At 46.7% G+C, this 26,187-nt stretch overlaps 1 protein-coding gene across 6 annotated transcripts in view; it reads right to left on the bottom strand.

Moving 5' to 3' along the window:
* CDKN2AIP (CDKN2A interacting protein) overlaps positions 1-26,187 on the bottom strand; it is a 51,444-nt gene that overhangs the window by 10,401 nt on the left and 14,856 nt on the right. For 4 of the 6 annotated variants that reach the window (XM_033943084.1, XM_033943102.1, XM_033943073.1 and 1 more), the window contains exon 3: positions 7,031-7,103. The exons of the other annotated variants lie outside the window; for them this stretch is intronic. In XM_033943084.1, coding sequence (XP_033798975.1) covers positions 7,031-7,103 — 73 coding nt within the window. The remainder of the gene's footprint in view (positions 1-7,030; positions 7,104-26,187) is intronic. 6 annotated transcript variants of the gene reach the window in all.

Raw genomic sequence — 26,187 nt, 5'->3', positions numbered from 1 at the left:
CAAAGGTCTATGCCCAATTGATCTTCCTGCAGCTGATCATTTAAAAGCTATCACAAAGCAAAGGTTTTGCCCAAGATGCAGGCAAGACTTGTGTGTCAAACTGCAAGATCTAAGTAGCCCTAAGTCTGATTCTGACAGTGATGACCCTACCAATGCATCTGAAAACCTCAATGCCAGCTTTTCACCACTAGGAATCTCTCCTCTAAAGATTTAACGGATTAGCAAGCAAAATTCCTACAGTTATGCTAAACGCAAATTCTTTGAAGCCCATAATGCAATTGCAGACCAAATTGCAGTTATTGGTGACTTAACTAGCTGATATCAAAGCAGAACCAGAAAGTGGTCAATGTAAAAAGTGTTCTATGACCTTCTTTTTTTAATTATTTATTAGCATTTCAATATTACATAATCTCAATCATAAACATTATTAAACAAATCAAGCGCTGAAACTTATCTTAGGAAAATTTATTATCCTCAAATTTTGCCTTCTTGAAAGGTTTTCTAACATTTCTAATTTGAAATTGATATTCCCATTTTCTTTCATCACAAGTTGATTTTAAACCCCAACTGTTTCCACTTTTTGTTTCTGTTGTACTAAATCCTTTTCAATCCTCTCCACTTTTTGTTGCAATTTGGTAGATTCTGAAAGTACTCCAGAGCAGTAAGTTGTCAAATTTTGCAATTTAATTCCCAATGAGGATTGTAACTGAGATATGGCATCCCAAATCAAATTAAGGTCTATAACTGGGGGCTTTTTTAAAGGTGCTATAGTAAAGTTGAATTCTACTGGTATTGGTTTCACAGTACCTGAAGCTGAGATTACTCTCAAAAGATTTTGGTGCTCCTCTAGCGTCTCCAGGAGATCACGTGGTAATTGCTGGATCTCAAGAACTTCTGATGCCCACTGTACAGCTGGGTCTTCGACTTCCTGGCTGTTCTCCGGCATCGGAGTCTCACTCCCCTCTCCAGCCGTGCTGCATGCCAACGGCAGTGGGAGTGGCCGCGGTGGTGTTCTCCGCTCCTCCGGAGAAAGACTGGCAACCTTGAAAAAGGTTTGAGGGCTCTTCAACAAGCTCTCTCCTCGCGCTGAGGATAACTCATCCGGTTCCCCTCGGAGTGCACGAGAAACGAGGGAATCCATTGGTCCTAATTGAGGTAACGGCCTAGGTTCAGTAGGAAAAACCCAGGTTTTTGATTTGCGTTTATCCATTAGAGCAGGAAAAAGATGGACGGCAATCTTCCGATCTCATTCAGGGCGCCATCTTAGTTAGGCTCCTCCCTCGACCAGTCTACCGACTATGACTTTCTATTGATTGAACGGAAGCTGAAGTTGGAACTATCTAGTAAAAGGGAAAAAATACAAATTCTCATTCTTGCTCCACACAGCTGGACTATTGAGAAAACTGCTTTGGAATTTGGCGATTCAACAAGAATGGTTAAAAAGGCCAGGAAGCTGAAACAGCAGGGTGGTATTCTTGCTGTTCCAGCAACAAAAAGAGGAAAAGTGCTTGCTCAGCAGATTACACAGAACGTCCTGGATTTTTATGAAGATGATGAAATCTCTAGAATATGCCTAGGCAAAAAAGATTGTCTCTGTTCGGATCAGGGGTGAAAAAGTGCAAAAGCAGAATTGCTATTATGCAATCTGAAGGAACTGTACACTAGAGAATGACACGGTGAAAAAATTGGTCCCCGTCACCGCCCCGTCCCCGTCTCACCATCCCCGTCACCGCCCCGTCCCCGTCTCACCATCCCCGTCACCGCCCCGTCCCCGTCTCACCATCCTCTTCACCGCCCCGTCACCGCCACTGCCACCCCATTCACCGCCCCGTCACCGCCACTGCAATCCCATTCACTTTTCTTTATTTACGTATAAAGGAAACATTCTTTAAAACTTTAAAACTTAGTTACCGGTAAATATTAGTTAATAACTATACAAAAACAAAACACGCAGAGAAAAAATTAATTAATATAAATTCCCTGACTTCCCTGCACTGTCCCCCCTTGAAGGTCTGTCCCCATCCTGAAAGCCTGATGCCCCCCCCCCCGACGTCCGATACATCCCTCCCCCCGAAGGACCGCCGACTCCCCAACAATATCGGGCCAGGAGGGAGCCCAAATCCTCCTGGCCACGGCGACCCCCTAACCCCACCCCGCACTACATTACGGGCAGGAGGGATCCCAGGCCCTCCTGCCCTCGACGCAAACCCCCCTCCCCCCAACGACCGCCCCCCCCAGCTTCAAAATGATGCCTGAAGTTACCTTGGGGGTTCTGAGCACTATTAATTTTAATTTATTACAGCACTCCAGAAATATTTTTCTAATTGTTTTAACTTGGAAAAGCGAACCAGGATTGTCTTAATGAAAGGCTTATGTTCTGCACTGCAGCCCTCCTGCCCTCGACGCAAACCCCCCTCCCCCCAACGACCGCCCCCCCCAGCCGACCCGCGACCCCCCTGGCGAACCCCACGACCCCCCCACCCCCCTTCCCCGTACCTTTGGTAGTTGGCCGGACAGACGGGAGCCAAAACCGCCTGTCCGGCAGGCAGCCAACAAGGAATGAGGCCGGATTGGCCCATCCATCCTAAAGCTCCGCCTACTGGTGGGGCCTAAGGCGCGTGGGCCAATCAGAATAGGCCCTGGAGCCTTAGGTCCCACCTGGGGGCGCGGCCTAAGGCACATGGTCGGGTTGGGCCCATGTGCCTCAGGCCGCGCCCCCAGGTGGGACCTAAGGCTCCAGGGCCTATTCTGATTGGCCCACGCGCCTTAGGCCCCACCAGTAGGCGGAGCTTTAGGATGGATGGGCCAATCCGGCCTCATTCCTTCGTTGGCTGCCTGCCGGACAGGCGGGTTTGGCTCCCGTCTGTCCGGCCAACTACCAAAGGTACGGGGAAGGGGGGTGGGGGGGTCGTGGGGGTCACCAGGGGGGTCGCGGGTCGGCTGGGGGGGCGGTCGGAGGTTCTTGGGGGGGGCGGTCGTTGGGGGGGAGGGGGGTTTGCGTCGAGGGCAGGAGGGCCTGGGATCCCTCCTGCCCGTAATGTAGTGCGGGGTGGGGTTAGGGGGTCGCCGTGGCCAGGAGGGTTTGGGCTCCCTTCTGTCCCGATATTGTCGGGAAGTCGGCGGTCCTTCGGGGTGGGGGTGCGAGTGGTCCTGCCGGGGGGGGGATGTATCGGACGTCGGGGAGTCGGCCGGGCAAGAGGGCTTGGGCTCCCTCTTGCTCCGATCGCGGGTGCGGGTGGGAGCGCGTGCGAGCGGTCGTTCGGGGTGGGGGTGCGAGCGGTCCTGCTGGGGGGGTGAATCGGGCGTCGGGCGGTAAATAGCGGTTCCTAGAAGGGGGTACATTGGCCCGCGGGGACAAACCTGTTCACCGTTTCCGCGGTCGGTGAATGGCCTTGTCCCCGTCACCGCAGCGACTGCTAGTTTTCTTCCCCGTTTTCGGCGGTGACCCGCGGCTTAAATGCGGTGGCCGCGGGTAAACCGTCACCGTGTCATTCTCTACTGTACACCACCTATTGCAGTCAGTATGGGCCTGAAATTGGGTTCTCAAAGTTCTGTGAGCTTCGGCCAAAGTGGTGTGTCACAGTCAGTTCATCATGGACTCATTCAGTCTGTGTCTGCACAATCCACCAGAATGTGAAACTTATGTTTTCAGCAACTGCAGTTCCAGATGACTACAAGATGCTTCTGAATAAAACTCTGTGATATGAGCTCAAAAAACTGCATGTTGCAGCAGTGTGAAATATGTCCTGGGCAGATCCCTCTGGAGGAATATTTTACTGAGTTCTTTGGTGAACATGATCCAGATGATATCATTGAATTTAAGCAGTGGATTCACAGTGATTGGGATACACTGGAAACTCGACAGTTATCCATAGAGGACTTCACTTCCGAATTAATTTGAAAAAAGTCTAATTTGGCCATTTTATTTCCACGTACCAAAGTGCTTATCTAAAGGAACTGAAAGCAAATATAAAGGAGGGGCATGCTATTGTTTTGATGGACTTAACTGAAAATTATTCCTTCATCATTCAGGATACAGTACAGGGGTTTCACTGGGAAAATAGCCAAGCAACATTACACCCCTTCGTTGTCTACTTCTGCGAACATGATATCCAAAGCCTATGCATACGCATGATCAGTGACTTCTTGCATCACAAACACTATTGCTGTTCATGCATTTTTGAGGAAACTTATTCTGCATCTAAAGGAAGTCTTGCCTGTCTTAAGCCATATTCACTACTTTAGTGATGGTTCTGCTGCGCAATATAAAAACTTCAAGAATTTCATTAACCTCTGCAGCCATGTGATGGGATTTGGGGGGGGGGGGGGAAACAGCCAAGCATTTAGCTGCCAATGCCAGCTTACAACGACCTCTCAATAACCAAATTTTGACATCAAGAGATCTATTTGAATTCAGCGATAAATCTGTCTCGGGAATCAATTTTTCTTCATTGCTAAGGAAGATATTGAAGCAATAAGATGTGCTCAGGAGCAAAGGTTTAATATGGGCCACACAGTGGCTGGAACAAGAGAAAATCACCAAATTTAAGCCCATAGGCACTGCTAGACTCTGCATTAGCAAAATTTCAAGTGACACCAGCTCATTTATTGCCATTGTCTTTAGAGTCTGACACTGATCCTGAACATGTCCCTACCTTTCAAGCTTCCAGCTTTCAACCTAGACAATACTTAGCTTGCATATATGACAATTCTTGGTGGATTGGTCATGTATGTGAAATTTCAATGGAAGAATGCGACATCCTGGTTAATTTTTTGCATCCACAAGGTCCTGCATGGTCATTTCACTGGCCTCCCTGCAGAGACATATGCTGGATCCCTGAACAGCATATTATTGCAGGCCTTAATGCACCTATGACCACTAGTGCTGCCCGATTCAGGAAAAAAAAAATTTGATTCGATTCAGCTTTCCTGCCCAATAGAGTGTTTTTTTCAAACATCCCGGTGGGTTTATTTTATAGCCTCTTCACCCTCTTTGCCATCTCCTAACCACACTGGCGCTGTGGTGTAAACAAAATAAACAAACAAAAAAGACTTTTCCTCTCTCTGTTAAATCCTAGCTCACGTTTGCGATCTAACACCAGCTCTGGCAGGATACACGTTTCAAATCTGACATATTGTAATCACAAAACAGAAAATAAAATTATTTTTTCTATCTATTGTTGTCTGGTCATTATTCAAATCTTGTTGGTCCCCGGCTCTGGTTGTCTTCTGATAAACTTACTTGCCAGGGTCTCCTTCTATCTTCGTGCTAACCCTCCATCTTCTATCTCTGTCCTCCTTTTCCCTCCCCCAGAGGTCTGGCATCTTTCCTTTTTTCGTCTTCATCCACCTTTTCTTAACTACCCTTTCATCCAGCATCTCTCTCTCCTTTCCCACCACCCCAGGGTCCACCATCTCTCCCTTTCTTTTCCCAACTACCCTCCTATCCAGTATCTCTATCAGCCCTCCACACCATCTCTTGTGTCCAACTTCTCTCCCTTTCTGTTCCTTCCCTACCTAAATCCCATTGTCCACCATCTCTCTCCCTCTCCTCTGTTTTTAGACCCATTATTTCTTTCCCCCTAAAGTCCGGCATATGCATGTCTCTTTAAACCCCCTCCCCCTTCCCTCCTTGTACTTCTACACCAGGGCCCCTCCCCCCTGAAGGACAGCACCCCCCCAAAAGCCTGTACCACCACACCTGAAAGCCTGTTCCTCCCGAAGGCCTGCACCCCCCTGAAGGCCTGTATCACCCTCCCCTGAAAGCCTGCAAGCTCCTCCCTGGCCTCCCGTGCATCCCTTTACCTAATTCAAGTTTATTAGGATTTTATATACCGCCTATCAAGGTTATCTAAGCGGTTTTTACAATTAGGTACTCAAGCATTTTCCCTCTCTGTCCCAGTGGGCTCACAATCTATCTAACGTACCTGGGGCTATGGAGGATTAAGTGACTTGCCCAGGGTCCAAGGAACAGCACAGGGTTTGAACCCACAACCCTAGGGTGCTGAGGCTGTAGATCCAACCACTGCGCCACACACTCCTCCAGGGAGCAGCCTGCAGAAAGGATCGCAGGTAGTTTAGCTATCCTTGCAGGTTGCCATAGGCCTCAGGAGCTGCGTCCTTCTGCTGCAGTCCTGCCCCTCCTCTGACGTCAGAGGCAGGATTGCGGCAGATTGATGACAGCTCCTGAGGCCAATTTTTTCTGTTTTTGAATCGATTCACCCGAAATGAATCGGTGAATCGATTCAAATCGTGAATCGGGCAGCACTAATGACCACTTCATCAAGCAGACAGTACACTTATCCACAAGCTATTTTGGCAAACATTGACCAGACTTTCAAAACCATGTGCAAGAAACTGAGTTAAAAGTTGAATTTATGCAATTTCCTGATCTCTGTCAGTATGTATGTGCACATTAAATAAGTGTAGTTTTTTGCACTTTTCTTTTTTGTCTTTAATAAAGCTTAGAAATTTATATGGTATTATCTGACTATTGGGAATGTCATTCAGACAATGAATCAATAACTGATATGTGGTCTCAGTATATAATACACTTCTCATGATCTTCACGACCAGTGGCAGTGGGTATATGAAAATGCAGGAAGGGGGATCATAAAACAGTAACAATCTGAACTTAACTGTGAAACTTCATGTATCTTGTTCATTTGCATATATGGTTTGTGTTAAACTTGCCTCTTTTCAATATTAAACATTCGTGCGCATATACAACTAATGCTTATATTTGAAGCTTTAATTCTCACCAAAGAAAGGTTGGGTCCAAGATGAAACAGGATAGCTTCTTTAGCAAAAAACATGCTCTTTCAAATGATATTTAAAAAATCCCCAAAAACCTACACATCAGAGATATTTGAATTTGAAAAACAATGAAAATTTGCATAAATGCATAAAGTCATATTTTTTGAAAGGTCATATCTTCAGCTTCACTTCATTGTAAAGGCTCGTAATGCAAATCTTGGAAGTACCTTATGGTACACGTCTACTGGTAAAGTTGTACCCTCAGCTGACTTACCTACCAGCAGCAGTATGGAGCCAAACTTTGCCAAAAAATTTCGTCCGTGACTTTTTTTGCCTACTTTGCTGACCTGTAGAAATAGAAGCACATTCGTAAAAGATTTCAAACTTGGCACAGAAACTTGCCCCAAGGTGTTGTATTAAACTGCAAAATTTCAGACTCCTAGGTAGTTTCCTTCTGCCGTTGTGCTTAAGCAAGTTGGTGTTTTAGGTCACACGAGGCATGGAAGTGAATCGATTGCTTTTGTTCAACCAGCCCTAGTTCCTGACGAAATTGAGATAGATCCAAAAAATTTTGCAGAGTTTCATTTGAGACCCTAGACAACACCCCTGTAAAATTTGGTTGGATTTCAAGGGGGTTGAGCATGGAATGACCCTGTCAAATCCAGGGAAGCCAGAAATTCCCCTGGTATGAACCCACAATGATTGACTGTACAGGCTCCATGTGGAACCAGTGTTCTCCTCAGAGCCTTTTAGCCGGGCGCTGCGTCCGGCTAATTTAGATGACCACCTGGATGTCATATATTGCGAATACTGCTGCTGCTGCTGCCGCCGCTGAACATAAAACAAAACAAAAACACCTCTCACCGGCTTGGAGACGCAAACTCATACTTCGGGGCTCTAAGGTGTGCGTGCCAGCTTCCCTTCTCTTCCCTCCGAAAACGGAAGTTACGTCCCAGGGGGGGGAGGGGAAGAGAAGGGAAGCTGGCATGCACACCTTAGAGCCCCGAAGCACAAGTTTGCAACGGGCTAAGGCAGGAGACTGGCCAACGACGGAGGGAAGCTTCCAACTTGCTTCGGGCCTTCCTCACTGCCGGGTTCTGCCTTCACGGAAACAAAGTAGGCAGGACCCGGCAACGAGGAAGGCCCGAATCAAGGAAGAGTAGCAAGTTGTAAGCTTCTCTCCGTCGCTGACTCATGGAAGATAGGTCAGCGATGGAAGGAAGCTTACAACTTGCCTAATGACTCTGCCAACGGGTGTGTGAGCTGGGAGGGATGGGAAGAGAAATGCTGCTGCTGTACCCATTTTTTGAAGGGGTGGGGGAAGAGAAATGTTCTGGCTGTTGCACCCAATTTTTTTTTGGGGGGAGGGGGAAGAGAAAAGCTGCTGCACCCAATTGGGAAGGGGAAGAGAAGTGCTGCTGCAGCAGCACCCAATTGGGGAGAGAGAGGGGAGAAGGAGAAGAGAGGAAAGAGATGCCAAGACTATGGAAGGGAGGGAGGGAAAGGAAAGTAGCTGCCAGACTATGGATGGGGGAGGAGAGATGTCAGGGCATATGGGGGGAGGAGGAGGAGGCAGATGCCCGACAGGTGGAAGGAGAGAAAGGAAGGAGAAGAGATACCAGATAATGGAGTGGGAGGGGGAGATGAGAGGAGAGAGATGCCAGGGCATTGGAGGAAGGAAGGGAAACTAAAGGAGACAAAATGCCAGACCAGAGGGAAAGAAAGGAGAGGAGGTGCCAGAGAAGGAGGGAGATGCCAGGGCATGGGGGGAGAGAAGGGAAGGAGATAGAGATGCCAGACCATGGGGTGGAATGGTAAGGAAGGAAAGGAGAAGAGAGAGATACCAGAACATAGGAGAGGGGGTGAAGCTGAAATGAATCATGTACAAAGGAGAGAAAGGGCACAGGATATACAGTTTATTGAAGGGACATAGAAAGAGGGAAGATGCCATATGGAACAGAGAGAGGGCGGACACTGGATGGAAAGGGCAGAGAGGGTGGATTGTGGATGCAAGGGACAGAGAGAGGGTGTACAGTAGATGAGAGAGAGAGAGAGAGAGAAAGAGAGAGGGCAGAAGCTGGATGAAAGGGGAAAAGAGAAAGAACAGATGTTGCATTAATGGAGTGAGGACAAACGCTGAATAGAAATAAAAGAGCGAAGTGAAACATAGAAACATAGCTGCCTGGCTGGCCTGGAACTTCCTCTCCGACGTCAGAATTGACGTCGGAGGTGAAGTCTTGTGAGTCCGGCGCTTGTACGTGCCTGGCCTGGCTCGGGAAAGCAGCAGGGAGAAATTGTCATGGTGGCTTGGGGGATAGGGAAAGAATCGCGGAAGTGAAGAAATTGGCGCGATGGCTTAGGGGGGGCAGGGGGGAGAGAGAGAAAGAAAGGCAGAAATAAAGAGGGGGCAGGGGGAGAGAGAAAGACAGGCGGGGGGAGAGAGAAAGAAAGCGAGACAAAGAAAAGGGGAGGGGCAGAAAGAAAGAAATATTGGATTTACAGTCAGAAGAAGAAGTGCAACCAGAGACTTATGAAATCACCAGACAAAAAGGTAGGAAAAATGATTTTATTTTCAATTTAGTTATTAAAATGTGTCCGTTTTGAGAATTTATTTCTGCTGTCTATATTTTGCACTATGGCCCCCCTTTTACTAAACCGCGATAGTGGATTTTAGGGCAGGAAGCCTATGAGTGTCGAGAGCAGCGTAGGGGGCATTCAGCACAGCTCCCTGTACTAAAAAACGCTGTCGCGGTTTAGTAAAATGGGAGAGGGTATATTTGTCTATTTTGTACAGTTGTTACTGAGGTGACATTGCATATTTTAAAGTCATCTGCCTTGACCTCTGAAAAAAACCCCGAATACAAATGATAATTAACATTTTCTCTGCGTACAGTGTGCTTTGTGTTTTTAAAAATTTTATTGCTGGTAGATCATTTTGTCTTGGTCATTTTAAAAAGTAGCTCACAAGCTAAAAAAGTGTGGGCACCCCTGCTGTACTGTCTTAAAGAAAGATTTGGCCTCTGAAAGCTAATTGAAAAATGGATTATAAAAAAAAAAAAAAGGTTATTTTCTTATTTCTCATTATTTATTTTATTTCTGTTTGTTAATTGTAAAGTGGTGATTGTTATGTAGCAGTTTTTTTTTCAAATTTACATCTACTGTCTTTATATTTTGCACAGTATTAGAGGACGTGTCACCGATTCTGTGGTGTTGCATTGTATGCAGAGTCTGGTTTCTTGGTTCAGTTTAACTTTTGTCTACATAGTTCTATTTTTAGTTTGTGATTATTCCATATTGGGCGAGGGTGTATCTGTCTGTGTGTATGAAAAGGACATGGCTTTCTGTTAGCAATGACTGTACAGGATCAATTGACTGTGCAGGATCTGGCTTGTTTAGTTTTAAAATGCATGTGTTAGTGTTCTAGTGCTCACTGCAGTGTTTAAGATGCTGCCTTTTCCTAGGTGCACCCTTGTTGTGTGACTCATGGATTATTACTAAAAATATATTTTTTATATAGAGGGGGTTGTTAAAAAATGATCAGAACTGGCTGTCCTATTCTATTAATGGCCCTAATCTAACTTTACTGTTGATGCAGGTGTTGTCCCCTCCACCCACTCTATAAAGAATTAAATTAAAGTTGTATTAACATCAATCAGCTTTCAAATGACATTATAAGCAAATAAAAATAAAATATTTTAATACATTGCTAATTATTACCTGCTTCTTTACCTAAACTGTTTTGCCCTAGCTCTCACTTTGCACTACACTTCCCCCTCTGTATTTGCAAATTCCGTATCTATGGATTCGCTTATTCGCGGTTTTAAACCAAAAAATGCATTTTAATTTTCAGGCTATTTTAAGCCCTTAAGCCTTACCTGGTGGTCTAGTGGGTTTTTGGGGCAGGAGCGATCTTCTCATGCTCCTGCTCCATGCAGATCATTCACAGGAAATGGCTTGAGAGACTACGGGAGCTCAAAGCAGCCTTTCCTGTGAGCAATCTGCACGGGGCAGGAGCATGGGAAGATCGCTCCTGCCTGAAAACCCGCTAGACCATCAGGTAAGGCTTAAGGGGGGGCTTTCAGGGCTTAAAATAGCTGGGGGAAGCGGGGGTTAGGGGCAGAACCGGTCTGAATATTATTCACAGGTTTTTAATATTCGCGGGCCAGCTCTGCCCCTAACCCCTGCGAATACGGAGGGGGGAAGTGTACAGCAAAAAAAGTAGCAGATAAAGATCAATCACACAGGTCTCCTTCAAGGCTCAATAACACCTCTCCAGAAATTATATGGAAGAGGTCTGGAAGTGGGGATCGCATTTATTTCATATCCTCAGTGAGACCTCAGGAAGGAACCTAGTGATCAAAACATTATTAGAGGTGATGTAGAGCCATTTCTTGTATGGCTGGATGAGCTATATGTATCTTTTTTTTAGTTGTTTAAATTCATGCAGAAATAAATGACTAGATTGACCCTAATGACTTCATTAACGCATTTCCCTTTTTTAAACCTCTATACCATTTGAAAGAGGGCAAATATCGAATTATTCCCTTCTAGAATTGGATACTTAAATTTAGTAAAAATATTCTGGCACAAGTGTCAACCCTTAAAAAAGGAAATCATATTGAACATTGGAAAAAACACACTTACCGTAACAGGTGTTATCCAGGGACAGCAGGCAGCTATTCTCACATATGGGTGACGTCATCCGACGGAGCCCCGATGTGGACGCCTCACAAGCAGACTTGCTTGAAGAAACTAGAAGTTTCGAGTCGCCCGCACCGCGCATGCATGAGTGCCTTCCCACCCAGTGCACAGGGCGCGTCTCCTCAGTTCAGATAGCTAGCAGAGAAGCCAACCAGGGGAGGTGGGTGGGTTGTGAAAATAGCTGCCTGCTGTCCCTGGATAACACCTGTTACGGAAGTAACTGTGCTTTATCCCAGGACAAGCAGGCAGGTATTCTCACACATGGGTGACCTCCAAGCTAACCAGAATGGGATGGTGGGAGTGTTGGCAATTTAGGAGAATAAATTTTGTAATACTGTTTGGCCAAACTGTCCATCCCGTCTGGAGAAAGTATCCAGACCATAGTGAGAAGTGAAGGTATGAACCGAGGACCAAGTAGCAGTCATGCAAATCTCCTCAATTGGTGTCGATCTGAGGAAAGCTACAGAAGCTGCCATTGCTCTGATTTTATGGGCTGTGACTTTACTATGAAGTGGTAATCCAGCCTGGGCATAGCAGAAAGAGAAACAAGCCGCCATCCAATTAGAGATGGTGCATTTAGAAATTGGATGTCCCAACTTATTTGGATCGAAAGAGACAAAAAGTTGAGGAGTTCTGTGTGGTTTGGTGCGTTCCAAGTAGAAGGCCAAAACATGTTTACAGTCCAGAGTAGGAAGAGCTGATTCTCTAGGGTGAGAATGAGGCTTTAGAAAAAACACTGGAAGGACGATAGATTGATTGAGATGAAATTCTGAGACCACTTTAGGTAGGAATTTCGGATGAGTACGAAGAATCACCTTGTCATGATGGAACATAGTGAATGGTGGATCAGTAACCAAAGCTTGCAGCTCACTGACTCGTCGAGCAGAAGTGAGGGCGATGAGAAACACCACTTTCCAAGTGAGATACTTCAAATGAGCCTTATCAACTGGTTCAAATGGAGGCTTCATGAGGTGAGAAAGGACAACATTGAGGTCCCAAACCACAGGAGGCGGTTTGAGAGGTGGTTTAACAATGAAAAGTCCTTTCACGAATCTGGAAACCACCGGATGAGCAGAGAGGGGTTTCCCTTCAATAGGCTGATGAAAAGCTGCAATTGCACTGAGATGGACTCGAATGGATGTAGACTTGAGTCCAGAGTTGGATAGGTGCAAAAGATAATCCAAAACGGATAATGAAGAATGTTGAGGCTCCTTATGATGAGAGAAACACCATGTAGAAAATCTAGTCCATTTTTGGTGATAGCATTGTCTAGTTGTAAGCTTTCTGGAAGCTTCTAGAACATCTCTGACAGATTGAGAAAACTGAAGAGGAGTTATGTTGAAAGGTACCAGGGGTTTGGAAAATCCTTTGCAGCTGAGAACAATGCTTATATGCTTCTGCCTTCAGCCCTGAAGCAGTGGACTAAAACGCTATATCCACGAAACGTTGGCAGGCAGTGGCAGTAATTTGACAGCATGACAGCACATAAAACTAACGCTGAGATAAGTACTTGGTTGCTAGTTTTTTCAGACTAAGGTAGTGTTGCATCCATAGCAGTAATCTTAAATATTTAAAACTATTTAAAAGTATGTACAGAAATTTATTATAAAAATGATCTGAGTTATTTATTATTAAAAATCTCGGGGGTTTTTAGCCTATGACTGGAACCACGGAGCAAAAAAAAACCACGCTGAAAGCCAAGTCTGTAACAGGACTTAGTGTGGGCTCCTATTCTGAGGCTTTTTCCTGAGTAAATTAGTATAATTCTTGTGAAAAAATTGAAAAAAAGTTTGAAAAATAAGTTCTGGTGGTTGCAGCTTCTTCATAAGTGGTGTTTCCTCACATTTTTTGTAGAATATCTTTCAGAGCCACTTTGAGTGAAAATTTTTGAAAGGTACCAGGCTGTCAGGTGTAGAGACTGCAGGTTGGGATGAAGCAGAGATCCTTGACTCTGCGTAAGCAGAGAAGGAAAAACTGGTAGAAGGTATGGCTTCCTGCTACTGAGTTGAAGTAGAAGGGAGTATCACGGTTGTCTCGGCCACCGAGGAACAATTAGAATCATGGTGGCATGATCGTTCTTCAATTTGACTAGAGTCTTGAGAATGAGAGGGAATGGAGAAAATGCGTAGAGGAATAGATTTGTTCATTGTAGAAGAAAAGCATCTGCCTCGAGGTGGTGAAGAGAGTATATCCTGGAGCAGAACTGAGGGAGTTTAAAGTTGTGGGGAGCTGCAAAGAGGTCTATCTGAGGTGTTCCCCACTGTGAGAAAATGTGATGAAGAGACGAGGAACGGAGAGTCCATTTGTGAAGTTGCAGAAGATGACTCAAGTTGTCCGCCAAGGAATTCTGAGCCCCTTGAATGTAGACAGCTTTGAGGAAGGTGTTGTGACGGATTGCCCAGTCCCAAACTTCCAGAGCTTCTTGACAAAGGGAGGCAGATCCCGTCCCTCCCTGTTTGTTAACATAATACATGGCGACTTGGTTGTCCGTGCGGACGAGGACTACTGTGTCGTGAAGGAGATGTTGAAAAGCATGGAGAGCTTTGAGGATCGCTCTGAGTTCCAATTGATTGATATGACACTGACGATCCGTATTGGTCCAGAGGCCTTGAATATGGAGACCATCGAGATGAGCGCCCCAAGCGTAGGTCGACGAGTCTGTCATGAGGACCTTCTGATGAAGGGGCATGTGAAAAAGCAAGCCTCTGGAAAGATTGGAAGAGAGCATCCACCAATGGAGAGACTTCTTCAAAGAAGGAGCGACTGTGATATGTCGAGAAAGAGGGTCGCAAACCTGCATCCATTGCGATGCCAAGATCCACTGAGGAATTCTGAGGCGAAGTCTGGCAAAAGGAGTCACGTGTACTGTGGAGGCCATGTGACCTAGAAGTACCATCATGTGTCTTGCTGAGATGGAAGAGCGGGAAGACACTGTATGACAGAGCTGAAGAAGAGCTTCCAGAAGTTGTTGTGGAAGGAATGCTCCGAGTTGGACAGTGTCCAGAACAGCTCCAATGAATTGTAGATTCTGAGAGGGTTGAAGTTGAGATTTGGGAAAATTGATTTTGAATCCCAAACTTTGTAGAAACCAGGTAGTTCGTTGGGTCGCTACAATAACCCCTTGAGAGGTGGAATCTTTGATCAGCCAGTCGTTGAGGTAGGGAAATACCTGAAGACCATGATTCCGTAGAGCTGCCACTACCACAACCAGGCACTTGGTGAACACTCCGGGAGACGAGGCCAGGCCGAAGGGTAGTACTCTGTATTGAAAATGCAGATTCCTCACCCGAAATCTGAGGTATTGACGGGAGGCCGGATGAATGGGGTTACGAGTATAAGCCTCCTTGAGATCCAGAGAGCATAACCAATTGTTCTGCTCGAGAAGGGGATAGAGAGATGCCAGGGACAACATTCAAAACTTTTCTTTGACCAAAAATTTGTTGAGAGCCCCGCGATCCAAAATGGGTCGCAGATCGCCCATCTTCTTTGGAACAAGGAAGTAACGGGAGTAAAACCCCCTGCTCTGCTGTTCCAAGGGAACTGGTTCGATGGCATGGAGATGAAGCAGAGCTTGAGCTTCCTGAAGAAGGGCGGTCTGGGAGGAACTGGAAGGATACTCTCTTGAGGAAGCTCTGGTGGAACCTGATTGAAATGAAGAGTATCCTTCTCTGATGATGGAAAGGACCCAGAGGTTGGATGTTATGACCGTCCATCTGTCGTAAAAAAGATAGAGATGACCTCCTATAGGTGGAAAAGGAGTCAGAGACAGAACGAAGGATGTTATGCTCTGGTTAAACAGTCAAAAAGGCTGAGAAGCCTTAGGTGGAGCAGAAGGTTGAGGCTTTTATTGCTTCTGAGGTAGCTGTTTCTTCAAAGGAGAGCGAGTGTAAGGCGCCGGCTTTGGAGGAAAACGCCTCTGGTAGATAACAGGAGGACGTATAGGCCTAGAAGGAGCTGGCTTAGGCTTTGGTCTGACTATGGAGGCAAAAGATTTAGCATGGTCAGACAACTTTTTGGTGGCTGCCTCGATGGACTCATCAAAAAGGTCATTGCCTTCACAAGGGATATTCGCCAGGCGGTCCTGGAGATTAGAGTCCATGTCTATGGTGCGAAGCCAGCCTAGACGATGAATGGCCACAGAGCAAGCCGCTGCTCAGGCAGAGAGCTCAAAGGCATCATAAGATGATTGCAGAAGATGGAGATGTAACTGAGAGAAAGAAGCAATGAATTCTTGAAATTCAAAATGCATGCTATCATCCAAGTAACTTAAAAATTTTGATAGAAGAGACAAAAGAAATTCAAAATAAGTGATAAAATAAAAATTCTAATTGAGGACCCTCGAGGACATCATAGCATTTTGGTAAATGCGACGTCCAAATTTATCCATGGTCTTTCCCTCCCGGCCAGGAGAAACTGTGGCATACACTCTGGAAGGATGGGATCTCTTTAAAGAGAATTCCATGAGCAAGGATTGATGTGACAATTAGGAATTGTCAAAACCTTTATGATGCACCATTTTATATCTGGCATCCAACTTTCCTGGAAGTGCAGGAATGGAAAAAGGAGTCTCCATGCATCAAATAAAAGTCTGATCGAGAAGCTTGTGTAGTGGCAGCTTGAGAGACTCAGCCGGAGGTTGAGGAAGGTGCATGACCTCGAGGTATTCTTTAGAGTACTTGGAGCCAGTGTCCAGTGGAACGCTCAAGTCCATAGCCATCTGTCTCAAAAAAGAGGAAAAAGATAACTGGTCTGCAGTTGCATGGCCTCGAGAAGTACTCGAGGACGTCGAGGCAGCTGGAGTCAAAGAAGTAGAAGCCTCGGCAGGAAACCATGGTACGAAGGAACCTGGAGACTTGGACGAGGCACTGGACATCGGGATATCCTCGAGAGCCGTCATCGGAGACTTGGAACGAGGAGTTGGAGGTCTTGTCGAGGCCGGAGAGGACCGAGGCTTTGAGGTATGATGTCTCGACGAATGCCTCAAAGTAGGCCTCGAGTGATGTCGATAACTGTGTCTCGAGGTGGATCTCAAAGATCGAGCAGAGATTGCCTCGGAAGCAGTAGATCGAAGATCTATAGGTGTGGAGGAGCCCTGAAGGAACTTCGAAGACTGGACCCCCTTGGTAGAATGGGAGGTATCCTGTCGATGCACTCGCACAGACTCTACTCTATGTGTTTTGTGCTTGGAAGCCCGATCAGACACTCGCAGAGACTCTGCTCCCTGCATCGAGTGTGGATGATCAGACCGGGGCACAGGCGGCTTGACCTCGCAGGAGACTTCTGCATGCCCAGGCTGAAGTAGAGTGAGCAGTGTGGGTCCCATGGTAGTAAGGACCTTAATAATCTGCTCCTCCAAAGAGGTCTGGGTACTGCGTCTGAAACCGGCCCAGCTGCCTTGGCTGAAGGGTCCCGCACAGTGATGTGAGAGTGTTTAGACTTGGGAGGCTTCGACACCTTAATCACCACTGGCGGAATCGAGTGCTGAGCTATCTGACCTGAGGAGATAGGAGAAGATATGGCATCCGAAGATGTCGAAGAAAGAGCCGCTCCAAAAGACGAAGGTCTCATGAGGCTCGAGGTGGAAGCAGCAGAAGGGGAGGCTTTGACGGGGGTCGATGCTGAAGACACCTCGAAGAGGCTATCCACCAGGAAGCAACGAGGCTTAAGTGTTTGGCAAGGCAAGCACGAGGTAGGATGATGTTTCGGCCCAAGGCATTTGAGAAAGCGTCCGTGAGGGTCCGTAAGAGATATCGTGCACTTGTACCCGGTAACAGGCCGGAGCATAGACAAAAATACAGCCGACGCAAAGTCGAAGCCCGCAGGCCGCGGCTGAGCGTTCTGTACTGGACAAACGGACGGAAGTAAAAATTTTTTTTTTTGAAAGAAAGAAAAAGACGAATACAGCGATTCGTGAGAAAAACAAAACACAAACCGCGGTGAGAGAAGGCAAAAAGTTCGGTTTCAAATATAATGAGGGGGGTTACAACCCCCCACAACGCCAGCGCGATGTCTGTTAAGTAAAATAGGGGGGTTCCCCACCAACACCCCCCGTCGGAACCCTTTAAAATAGTGCTTTTCTTCGCTCAGTTGTCGGCGCGCCGTTGTCTTGCGCGATTTTGTCTATGAACCGAGAAAACCTGCCTGCTTGTCCTGGGATAATAATAATAATTAATAAAAATAGTACACATTTAGGGCTCCTTTTACTAAGCTGCGATAGCGGTTTTAGCATGCACTTAGCGCATACAGAATTGCCGTATGCACTAGACGCTAACGCCAGCATTGAGCTGACATTAGTTTTCCTGTGTAGTGTGGGGGTTTGCGCGTGCTAAAAACGCCAGTGCACCTTAGTAAAAGAGGGGGGTTAATTTTCCCCACCAAATTTCCCCATCCCGCCCCACCCGGCTACTTTTTCATGCCACCTGGCTGGAAAAAATTTCTGGGGAGAACACTGTGGAACCATGGAATCTTCAATTTTGCACTGAGAGACTTCAGACCCAAAATCTGTCTCCAGTCTTCTGAGTCTTTTTTTGTGGAGCACTACAAAAAATATAGAGTATCTGCCCAAACCAGATTCCACAGGCGGAACGGAGTCTATGGCTTGAATGTCAAACAGCCTGTCTACTGTAACTCAAACTTTGATCGCTTTTTCTGGCTGTCCGGCCAATGAATCCACAAAATGGTCTGCCAGAGGGTAGCCAAATTTGAGTTGGTATCCTTTTTGGATTATGTCCTGTACCCAGCTGTCCGAGCTGATCTGTGCACAAGCCTCCCAGTAGTCCATTAGCCATCCTCCTAACTTTGGGAGTCTGGCTACATCCCTGGCATTATTGGGACTTCTTGGAGGTTGTGATGAAACACAGACCAGAGGACTGGGTATACCTAGATTTACCAAACCTTTGTCTGGAACCCAGAGATGTTCCCGGAGTTGAGGATCCTCTCGAGTACTGTCGAGAATGCCTGGAACCATGAAAAATACTCCAAGTAGACCCTCAAGAATTCCTAGGTCTGCTATCCGGAAGTGTCTTTGGTTGGCAATTGTCCAAACCATTTCCAAAAAGCATATGTCCCTTAAAGAGGAGTCTGCTTAAAGTGGCTTTGGAAGCCAAATTTCCCGCCCACTGTCTAATCTACAGCATTCTATGGGTGAAGATGAAATAAGTGAAACCTTGCTCAATACTCTTGATAATGTCATACAGGGCATCAGTCACATAGTCAATCCCCTCAATGACTAGCTGGGGGCATACTTCCGTCGTCCGTGCTGTGAATCCGACTAGAGAATGACACGGGGAAAAAAAAATTTATCACCGTTCCTGCCCCATCCCCATGAGCTCGTCCCCGTCCCCGCAAGCTCAGTCCCCGTCCTTGCCCTGTCCCCGCAAGCTCAGGCCCCATTCCTGCCCCGTCCCCGCGAGCTCAGTCCCCGTCCTGCAAACTATCAGATCCCATTCGCATAAGCTTCGAAAGCACAGTTACTTACCGTAACAGTTGTTATCCAGGGACAGCAGGCAGATATTCTTACACATGGGTGACATCACCGATGGAGCCCCACAGCGGACAGCCTCGAAAGCAGATTTGCTTGAAGATCTTTATAAGAACTTTCAAGTGCTGCACCACGCATGCGCGCATGCCTTCCCACCCGAACTAGGGGGCGCATCTTCTGTGAGGATCCTCAGTTCAGATACCTAGCCAAGAAGCCAACCAGGGGAGGTGGGAGGGTTGTGAGAATATCTGCCTACTGTCCCTGGATAACAACTGTTACGATAAGTAACTGTGCTTTATACCAGACAAGCAGGCAGCATATTCTCACACATGGGTGACCTCCAAGCTAAGCATAAAGGGTGGAGGGAGAGTTGGCAATTTAAGAAAAAAGATTCTGCAAAACAGATTGGCCGAAATGGCCATCCCTTCTGGAGAAAGTATCCAGACAGTAATGAGAGGTGAATGTATGAACCGAGGACCAAGTGGCAGCCTTGCAGATTTCCTCAATTGGAGTTGATCTGAGGAAAGCTACAGATGCCGCCATAGCTTGAACTTTATGGCCTGTGACTAGACCCTGCATAGGAAGACCAGTCTGAGCATAGCAAAAAGAGATGCAAGCAGCCATCCAGTTGGAGATGGTGCACTTCGAGATAGGTCGTCCCAACTTATTTGACGAAAAGGAGACGAAAAGTTGAGGAGTCGTTCTGTGAGGTTGAGTGTGTTGTAGGTAGAAAGCCAAGGCATGTTTACAGTCCAAAGTATGAAAGCCACTTCTCCAGGGTGAGAATGAGGCTTTGGAAAAAATACTGGCAGAACAATAGATTGACTGAGATGAAATTCTGAAACAACTTTAGGTAAGAATATTGGATGAGTATGGAGGACCACTTTGTCATGGTGAAAAACTGTGAAAGGTGGGTCCGCAACCAAAGCTTGTAACTCACTGACTCGTCGAGCAGATGTGAGGGCAATCAGGAACACTGCTTTCCCAAGTGAGATACTTGAGGTGAGCTTTATCAATTGGTTCAAATGGAGGTTTCATCAGTTGAGCTAAAACAACATTGAGATCCCAGACCACTGGAGGCGGTGTAAGTTGTGGATGAACATTAAAGAGACCTTTCATAAATCGGGAAACCATCAGATGTGCAGAGAGAGGTTTCCCATCAAGAGGCTGATGAAAAGCAGCAATCGCACTGAGATGGACACAAATAGATGTAGACTGAAGTCCAGAGTGCGATAAGGGAAGTAAATAATCCAAAACAGAAGCCAAGGAGGTAGACTGTGGCTGTAATTAACGGGTGGAACACCAGGCAGAAAATCTAGTCCACTTCTGGCCGTAACACTGCCGAGTTGACAGCTTTCTGGAAGCTACCAAAATATCTTGTACAGACTGAGAGAACTGTAAAGAATCGGTTAGGTTGAAAGGAACCAAGCTGTTAAGTGTAGAGACTGCAGGTTGGGATGGAGTAAGGAACCCTGACTCTGAGTAAGCAGAGAGGGAAAAACAGGTAGAAGCAGAGACTCCCTGGTGCTGAGTTGAAGTAGAAGGGAGTACCAGGGTTGTCTGGGCCACCGAGGAGCTATCAGAATCATGGTGGCCCGTGCTGACTTGAGTTGGACAAGAGTCCTGAGAATCAGCGGAAACGGAGGGAAGGCATAAAGAAACTGATCCCTCCAGTCCAGGAGAAAAGCATCTGCCTCGAGACATTGGGGAGAGTATATCCGGGAGCAAAATTGAGGCAGTTTGTAGTTGAGAGGGGACGCAAAGAGATCTATCTGCGGGGTCCCCCAACAAGCAAAAACTTGACGAAGTGTTGGAGAATTGATTGTCCACTCGTGAGGTTGTAGAAGGCGACTCAATTTGTCCACCAGACATTTGTGTTGACCTTGAACGTAGACAGCTCTGAGAAAGATGTTGCGATGAATCGCCCAAGTCCATATCCTCAGAGCCTCCTGACACAGGGAATGAGAACCCGTTCCTCCCTGTTTGTTGACATAACACATGGCCACCTGGTTGTCCGTCCGCACGAGAACCACAGTGTCGTGAAGAAAGTGTTGAAAAGCTTTGAGAGCATTGAAGATCTCTCCGAGTTCCAACAGATTGATATGACGACGGTCCCGCGAAGTCCAGAGACCCTGTGTACAAAGGCCGTCAACATGGGCTCCCCAAGCGTAAGTGGAGGAGTCCGTGGTGAGTACTTTCTGATGAGGCAGAATGTGGAACAGCAACCTCTGGAAAGATTGGAACAGAGCATCCACCAGTGGAGAGACTGCTTGAACAAAGGAGTTACTGTAATCTGTTGAGAAGGCGGATCGATCGCCCATTGCCACTGGGATGCTAGAGTCCACTGAGGAATACGAAGGTGAAGTCTGGCAAAAGGAGTCACGTGAACTGTAGAAGCCATGTGGCCGAGTAGAATCATCATTTGCCTTGCAGAAATAGATGGAAGACGATATACCTGATGACAAAGGCGAATAAGGGTATCTCGACGTGATGGAGGTAGAAACGCTCTGAGGCGGACAGTATCCAGGGTGGCTCCAATGAATTGGAGAGATTGAGATGGGGTCAACTGAGATTTTGGAAAGTTGATTTCGAACCCTAGACTTTGGAGGAATAGGATAGTCTGTTGGGTCGCTGCAATAACCCCTTGTTGAGAGGGGGCTTTGATTAGCCAGTCGTCAAGGTATGGAAAAACTTGAACACCTTGAGTGCGGAGAGCTGCAGCCACGACCACCAGACATTTTGTGAAGACCCTTGGGGAAGAGGCGAGTCCGAAAGGGAGGACTCTGTACTGGAGGTGAAGATCTCCCACCTTGAATCTGAGATATTTTCGAGAGGATGAATGGGAATATGAGTATAAGCTTCTTTGAGATCCAGTGAGCACATCCAATCTCCCTGGTCCATCAGGGAATACAAGGTTGGCAAAGAGAGCATCTGAAACTTTTCCTTGACCAGGAATTTGTTGAGAGCTCTGAGGTCACAGATCCCCCATCTTCTTTGGAACTAGAAAGTAACGAGAGTAGAACCCCAAGTTCCGCTGAGATAGAGGAATCTCCTCGACAGCTCGAAGGCGAAAAGAGCCCGAGCTTCCTGAAGAAGAGGAAGTTGCGACTGATTGGAAGGACACTCTGTTGGAGGGTGATCTGGAGGTACCTGAAGCAAGTGAAGAGAGTATCCCTCTTGCAAAACAAAACGGTGAGAACCCAGAGATCGGAGGTGATCATTTCCCACGGATGATAAAAATGGGAAAGCGACCTCCTATGGGTAGAGGAGAATTGTGATGCAGAAAGATTGGAATGCTCAAGCTGTGATCATCAAAAAGACTGAGCTGGCTTGGTGGCAGCAGGAGTTTGAGACTTCTGTTGACGTTGCTGCTGCTGAGGACGGCGAGGCGGAGGCCAGGAAAAAGTAGGAGTCGTTTTTTGAGGATAACGACGTTGAGTCTGTTTATATACCCGAGCTGGAGGAGTCTTGGCTTTCGGTCTGATCAGAGAAGCAAAAGAGTGTTCATGTTCCGAGAGGCGCTTAGTAGCCGCTTCAGTTGGAATCATCAAATAATTCATTTCCCTGACATGGTAAATTGGCCAATCGGTCTTGATGATTGGGATCCATATCAACAATATGTAGCCAAGCCAGTCTACGCATGGCTACAGCAAAGGCAGATACTCGAGATGAAAGCTCAAAAGTATCATATGTAGCTTGTAGCATGAAGAGTCGTAACTGAGATAGAGACTGGAGGATTTGTTTAAATTCCTGAAGGCGTGGCTTGGAAACATCAGGATAATAGGAAGGCAACAATTTCAAAAAATGGTTGAAATAGGTGGTAAAAGTGTAATTGTAATTCAGAATCCTGTTGGCCATCATAGAATTCTGGTACAAACGGTGTCCAAATTTGTCCATTGTACGACCCTCCCTGCCAGGAGGTACTGCAGCATAAAGTTTGGACGGATGAGCCTTTTTTAAAGAGGATTCCACAACTAAAGACGGATGGGATAGTTAGACTTTTCAAATCCCTTACAGGGGAAAGTACGGTATCGAGATTCCAATTTGGATGGAATAGCTGTAATAGAGTATGGAGTTTGAGAACTGGAGTCATAGGAAGTCTCAAAGTCTCTTTAGGTGGATGAGAGAGCTCCATGTCCGCCAAGTATTCTGGAGTATATTTTGAATCAGAATGAAGATCTAGTTTTAGAGCTTGTCCCATGTCAAAGACAAATTTAGCAAAGGAAGTAGTCTTTGAGGTAGAGACCTCATCTGGAGATGGCGAACGAGACCTTGGAGCCACAGAGTATGAGGGAGAAGCCTCTCTAGAATATTGAGACAAGGGTTCCGACTCGAGACGCATGGTAATTGAAGAAGCTGCACTGTCTACATGAGGCGGAGTCAGCGAGTGTCTGCGTTTCAAGCTCCTCGAAGGAGAGGTCCCCGGGGTTCGAGGCACAGAATGTGTCGAGGCAGGAGGGGAAGAGTCTCGGAAATCTGGATTCGACGGAGAAGTCCTGGATTTTGAGAGGCTTCGAGTCGAGGCATCCGAAGGGCGAGACTTGTGCTTCGATTTAGAAGTCCGAGGCAAAGAAGCTTCTGTGTCTCGAGAAGGAGACTGGACTGTCAACCCCTCACGACGAAGTTTAGAAGCAAGATGCCTCGAGTGCTTCGAGCGATGCTTCGGACGAGGTGGGGGAGACGTTGATGGAGGCTCAGGTGAAGAATCACTGGAAGATAGCCTCTTCAGCTTGCAAGACCTGCCTCGAGGCAATACAACTGGAAGATCAGATTGATGCCCAGACTGGTCTCCAGGAGGCAGGGTCGAGGACGGAACCAGTTGAGCCACGAGAGAGGAGATCTGTGTGGTCAAGATGTTCTTCAACAGGTCCTCAAGCATCGGCACCGAGACAACAGGATCCAATCTCGTAGATGCAGCAGTGCGCTCCAAAGAGGGCGACCTCGAAGATGAGTATTCCTTACTCTTGGAGGCACGCTTAGGAGGAGGTCTCAAAGAGGGCTCTGGTGGATTCTTAGGCACGGTACCTGAAAGAGAGACAGGAGACTTATCCAACGAGGCCTTCAAGACCGAAGTCGAGGGCTTAGCTGTAAGAGCCGGGGCCGAGGTCGAGGCCTTTGAGACCGAGATAGCCGCCGAAGTTAGGGGTGAGGTCTTCGAGACCGAGGCTGTCTTCGAACTCGAGTCCGACCCTGGGGGCAAGGTCGAGGCCTTGTCAGGGACTTGTTCCATGCCGCCAAAAAGTTGCTTAAATTGGTCGCACCGACGGCGAAAGGCCTGAGATTGAAGAGTCCAACAGCAGGAACAATCTTCAGGGTAATGAGAAGGCCCCAAACAACCCAAACACCGAGAATGAGGGTTGGTGATGGAAATTGTCTTTTTACACTGGCGACAGCGTTTAAAGCCGGTAAGGGGCCGGGACATAGAAAAAATAAAGTCCGTGTCGACAATACGAGCAATTGGGCCTAGGCCCAAAGCCCGCTGACCGGACGAAAAAGAAAAAGTCTTTTTTTTCAAGAATAAAAGAAAAGAAACGAAAAGCACAGCGACCGAAAATAAAATAAAATAAAATTCAGCCGCGGTGAGAGAAGGCAACGAAGTTTGCTGTAGAGCAAAGATGATGAGGACTTCTCGGCTCTGCGGAAAATGTTGAACTGAGGATCCTCACAGGAGATGCGCCCCCTAGTTCGGGCAGGAAGGTATGCGCGGTGCAGCACTCGAAAGTTCTTATAAAGATCTTCAAGCAAGTCTGCTTTCGAGGCTGTCCGCTGCGGGGCTCCGTCGGTGACGTCACCCATGTGTGAGAATATGCTGCCTGCTTGTCCTGGGATAATAGTTATGATTTTATACTGAACTTATTTTATTAAAGTATAAAAAGAGACAATATTCTGTACAATTGTCATTTTATAAACACAAATAATACAGAGTATCAACAAAACCCATCTACCCTCCCTTTCATAAATATCCCCTTCACTATTGTGAAAACTGAACAAACCAAATTACTACAGAATGCTACATAGAAAAATCAAGCTAACAGAATACTTTAGTCACACATGGCAAGAATAATGTTAAGGGAGTGCAACTAGGGCAACTGTCCCTTGGTCAGAGAGAGAGCCCTAAGCCAGCTGGAAGCTAAAGAAGCACATCCTGGACTTTGCGGTCCCCAGTTATGTCTAATACCAGCTCTAGCAAGATACATATTTCAAATCTGAAATATTCTAATCACAAAATATAAAATACATTTTTTTTTTTTCTTTTTGTTGTCTGGTAATTTTATTCTTCAAATCATTGTCTCAGGCTTTGGTTTTAGGTTCCTTCTGTCTTCATCGTGGCATGACTAGCTCCTGAAGGTAAAATAGGCACAAGAGGAGCTGGGAAGAAGATGCAGAGTCTGACACGGGCACAATTTTTTTTACCAGAGGTGTAAAATTTTTCACCGCTCCCACAGGGCGGTAAAAGGTCTTGTCCTCATTTCTGTGGTAAACCAGTTGCAAATGTCTCCATTCCTACAGATTTACTGCGGTAAACGGTCCCCATGTCATTTTCTAAATCCGACAGACTCTGGCATGACAGGCACATGCCAAGAAAGAGGCTGCCTTAAACCCTAAGGCTTCAAACTGACATTTAAGGAGTAGTCCACCCTGCGGTCCTGCACATCCTTCAAGACTACACCCCCTCCACTATGCTTGTTAACCTGAGCTATCAGTAAATCCACCTTAGGCTGGATGAATAGCTGCTGAAATTCAGAAGTAATGAGATACAGCTTTGTCATCATTTTAACCCCCCTTAAGGAGCCCTATGGGGACCTCCCAATGCTCCATAATTAAAGCAGTCAGTTCTGAACGCAAGGGAAGAACTTAATTCTGAGCCTGGGAAGCACTCATAATCGAGCACTGCATAGCTACAGTCTGCGAAACCTCTAAGTTTGCCTTAAACAGGTGGCATACTGTTGGGTCCTCTCCCTCAAGTGAGACGGTTTGCTCTGGGCATGGAATCTGACTTCCAGTCACCTCAGTTTTTATCTGACTGGTCCTCTGGTTCCTGCTCAGGAATATCTGCCAGAGAGAGCACACTTGGGAGAGGTAGGTCACCTTGCGGGGCCACCATTGCTCCCTACCCAGTTACAGGAGAAAACTGGCAATTTAAGTAAGTTTTCCAGAGCAAACTCACAATTCCAGGGTAAATACCTGACCAGGGGCCTCTGCAGTGCCCTTCAAGGCTGCTCTTTGCCCTCTCCTCGGCTCCACGCAAC

This window comes from Geotrypetes seraphini, chromosome 1 (assembly GCF_902459505.1).
Source record: "Geotrypetes seraphini chromosome 1, aGeoSer1.1, whole genome shotgun sequence".
In the NCBI taxonomy this organism is placed as follows: Eukaryota; Metazoa; Chordata; class Amphibia; order Gymnophiona; family Dermophiidae; genus Geotrypetes; species Geotrypetes seraphini.
Note: the sequence above shows the minus strand (reverse complement) of the source record. Positions and strands in the feature narration are given on the sequence as shown.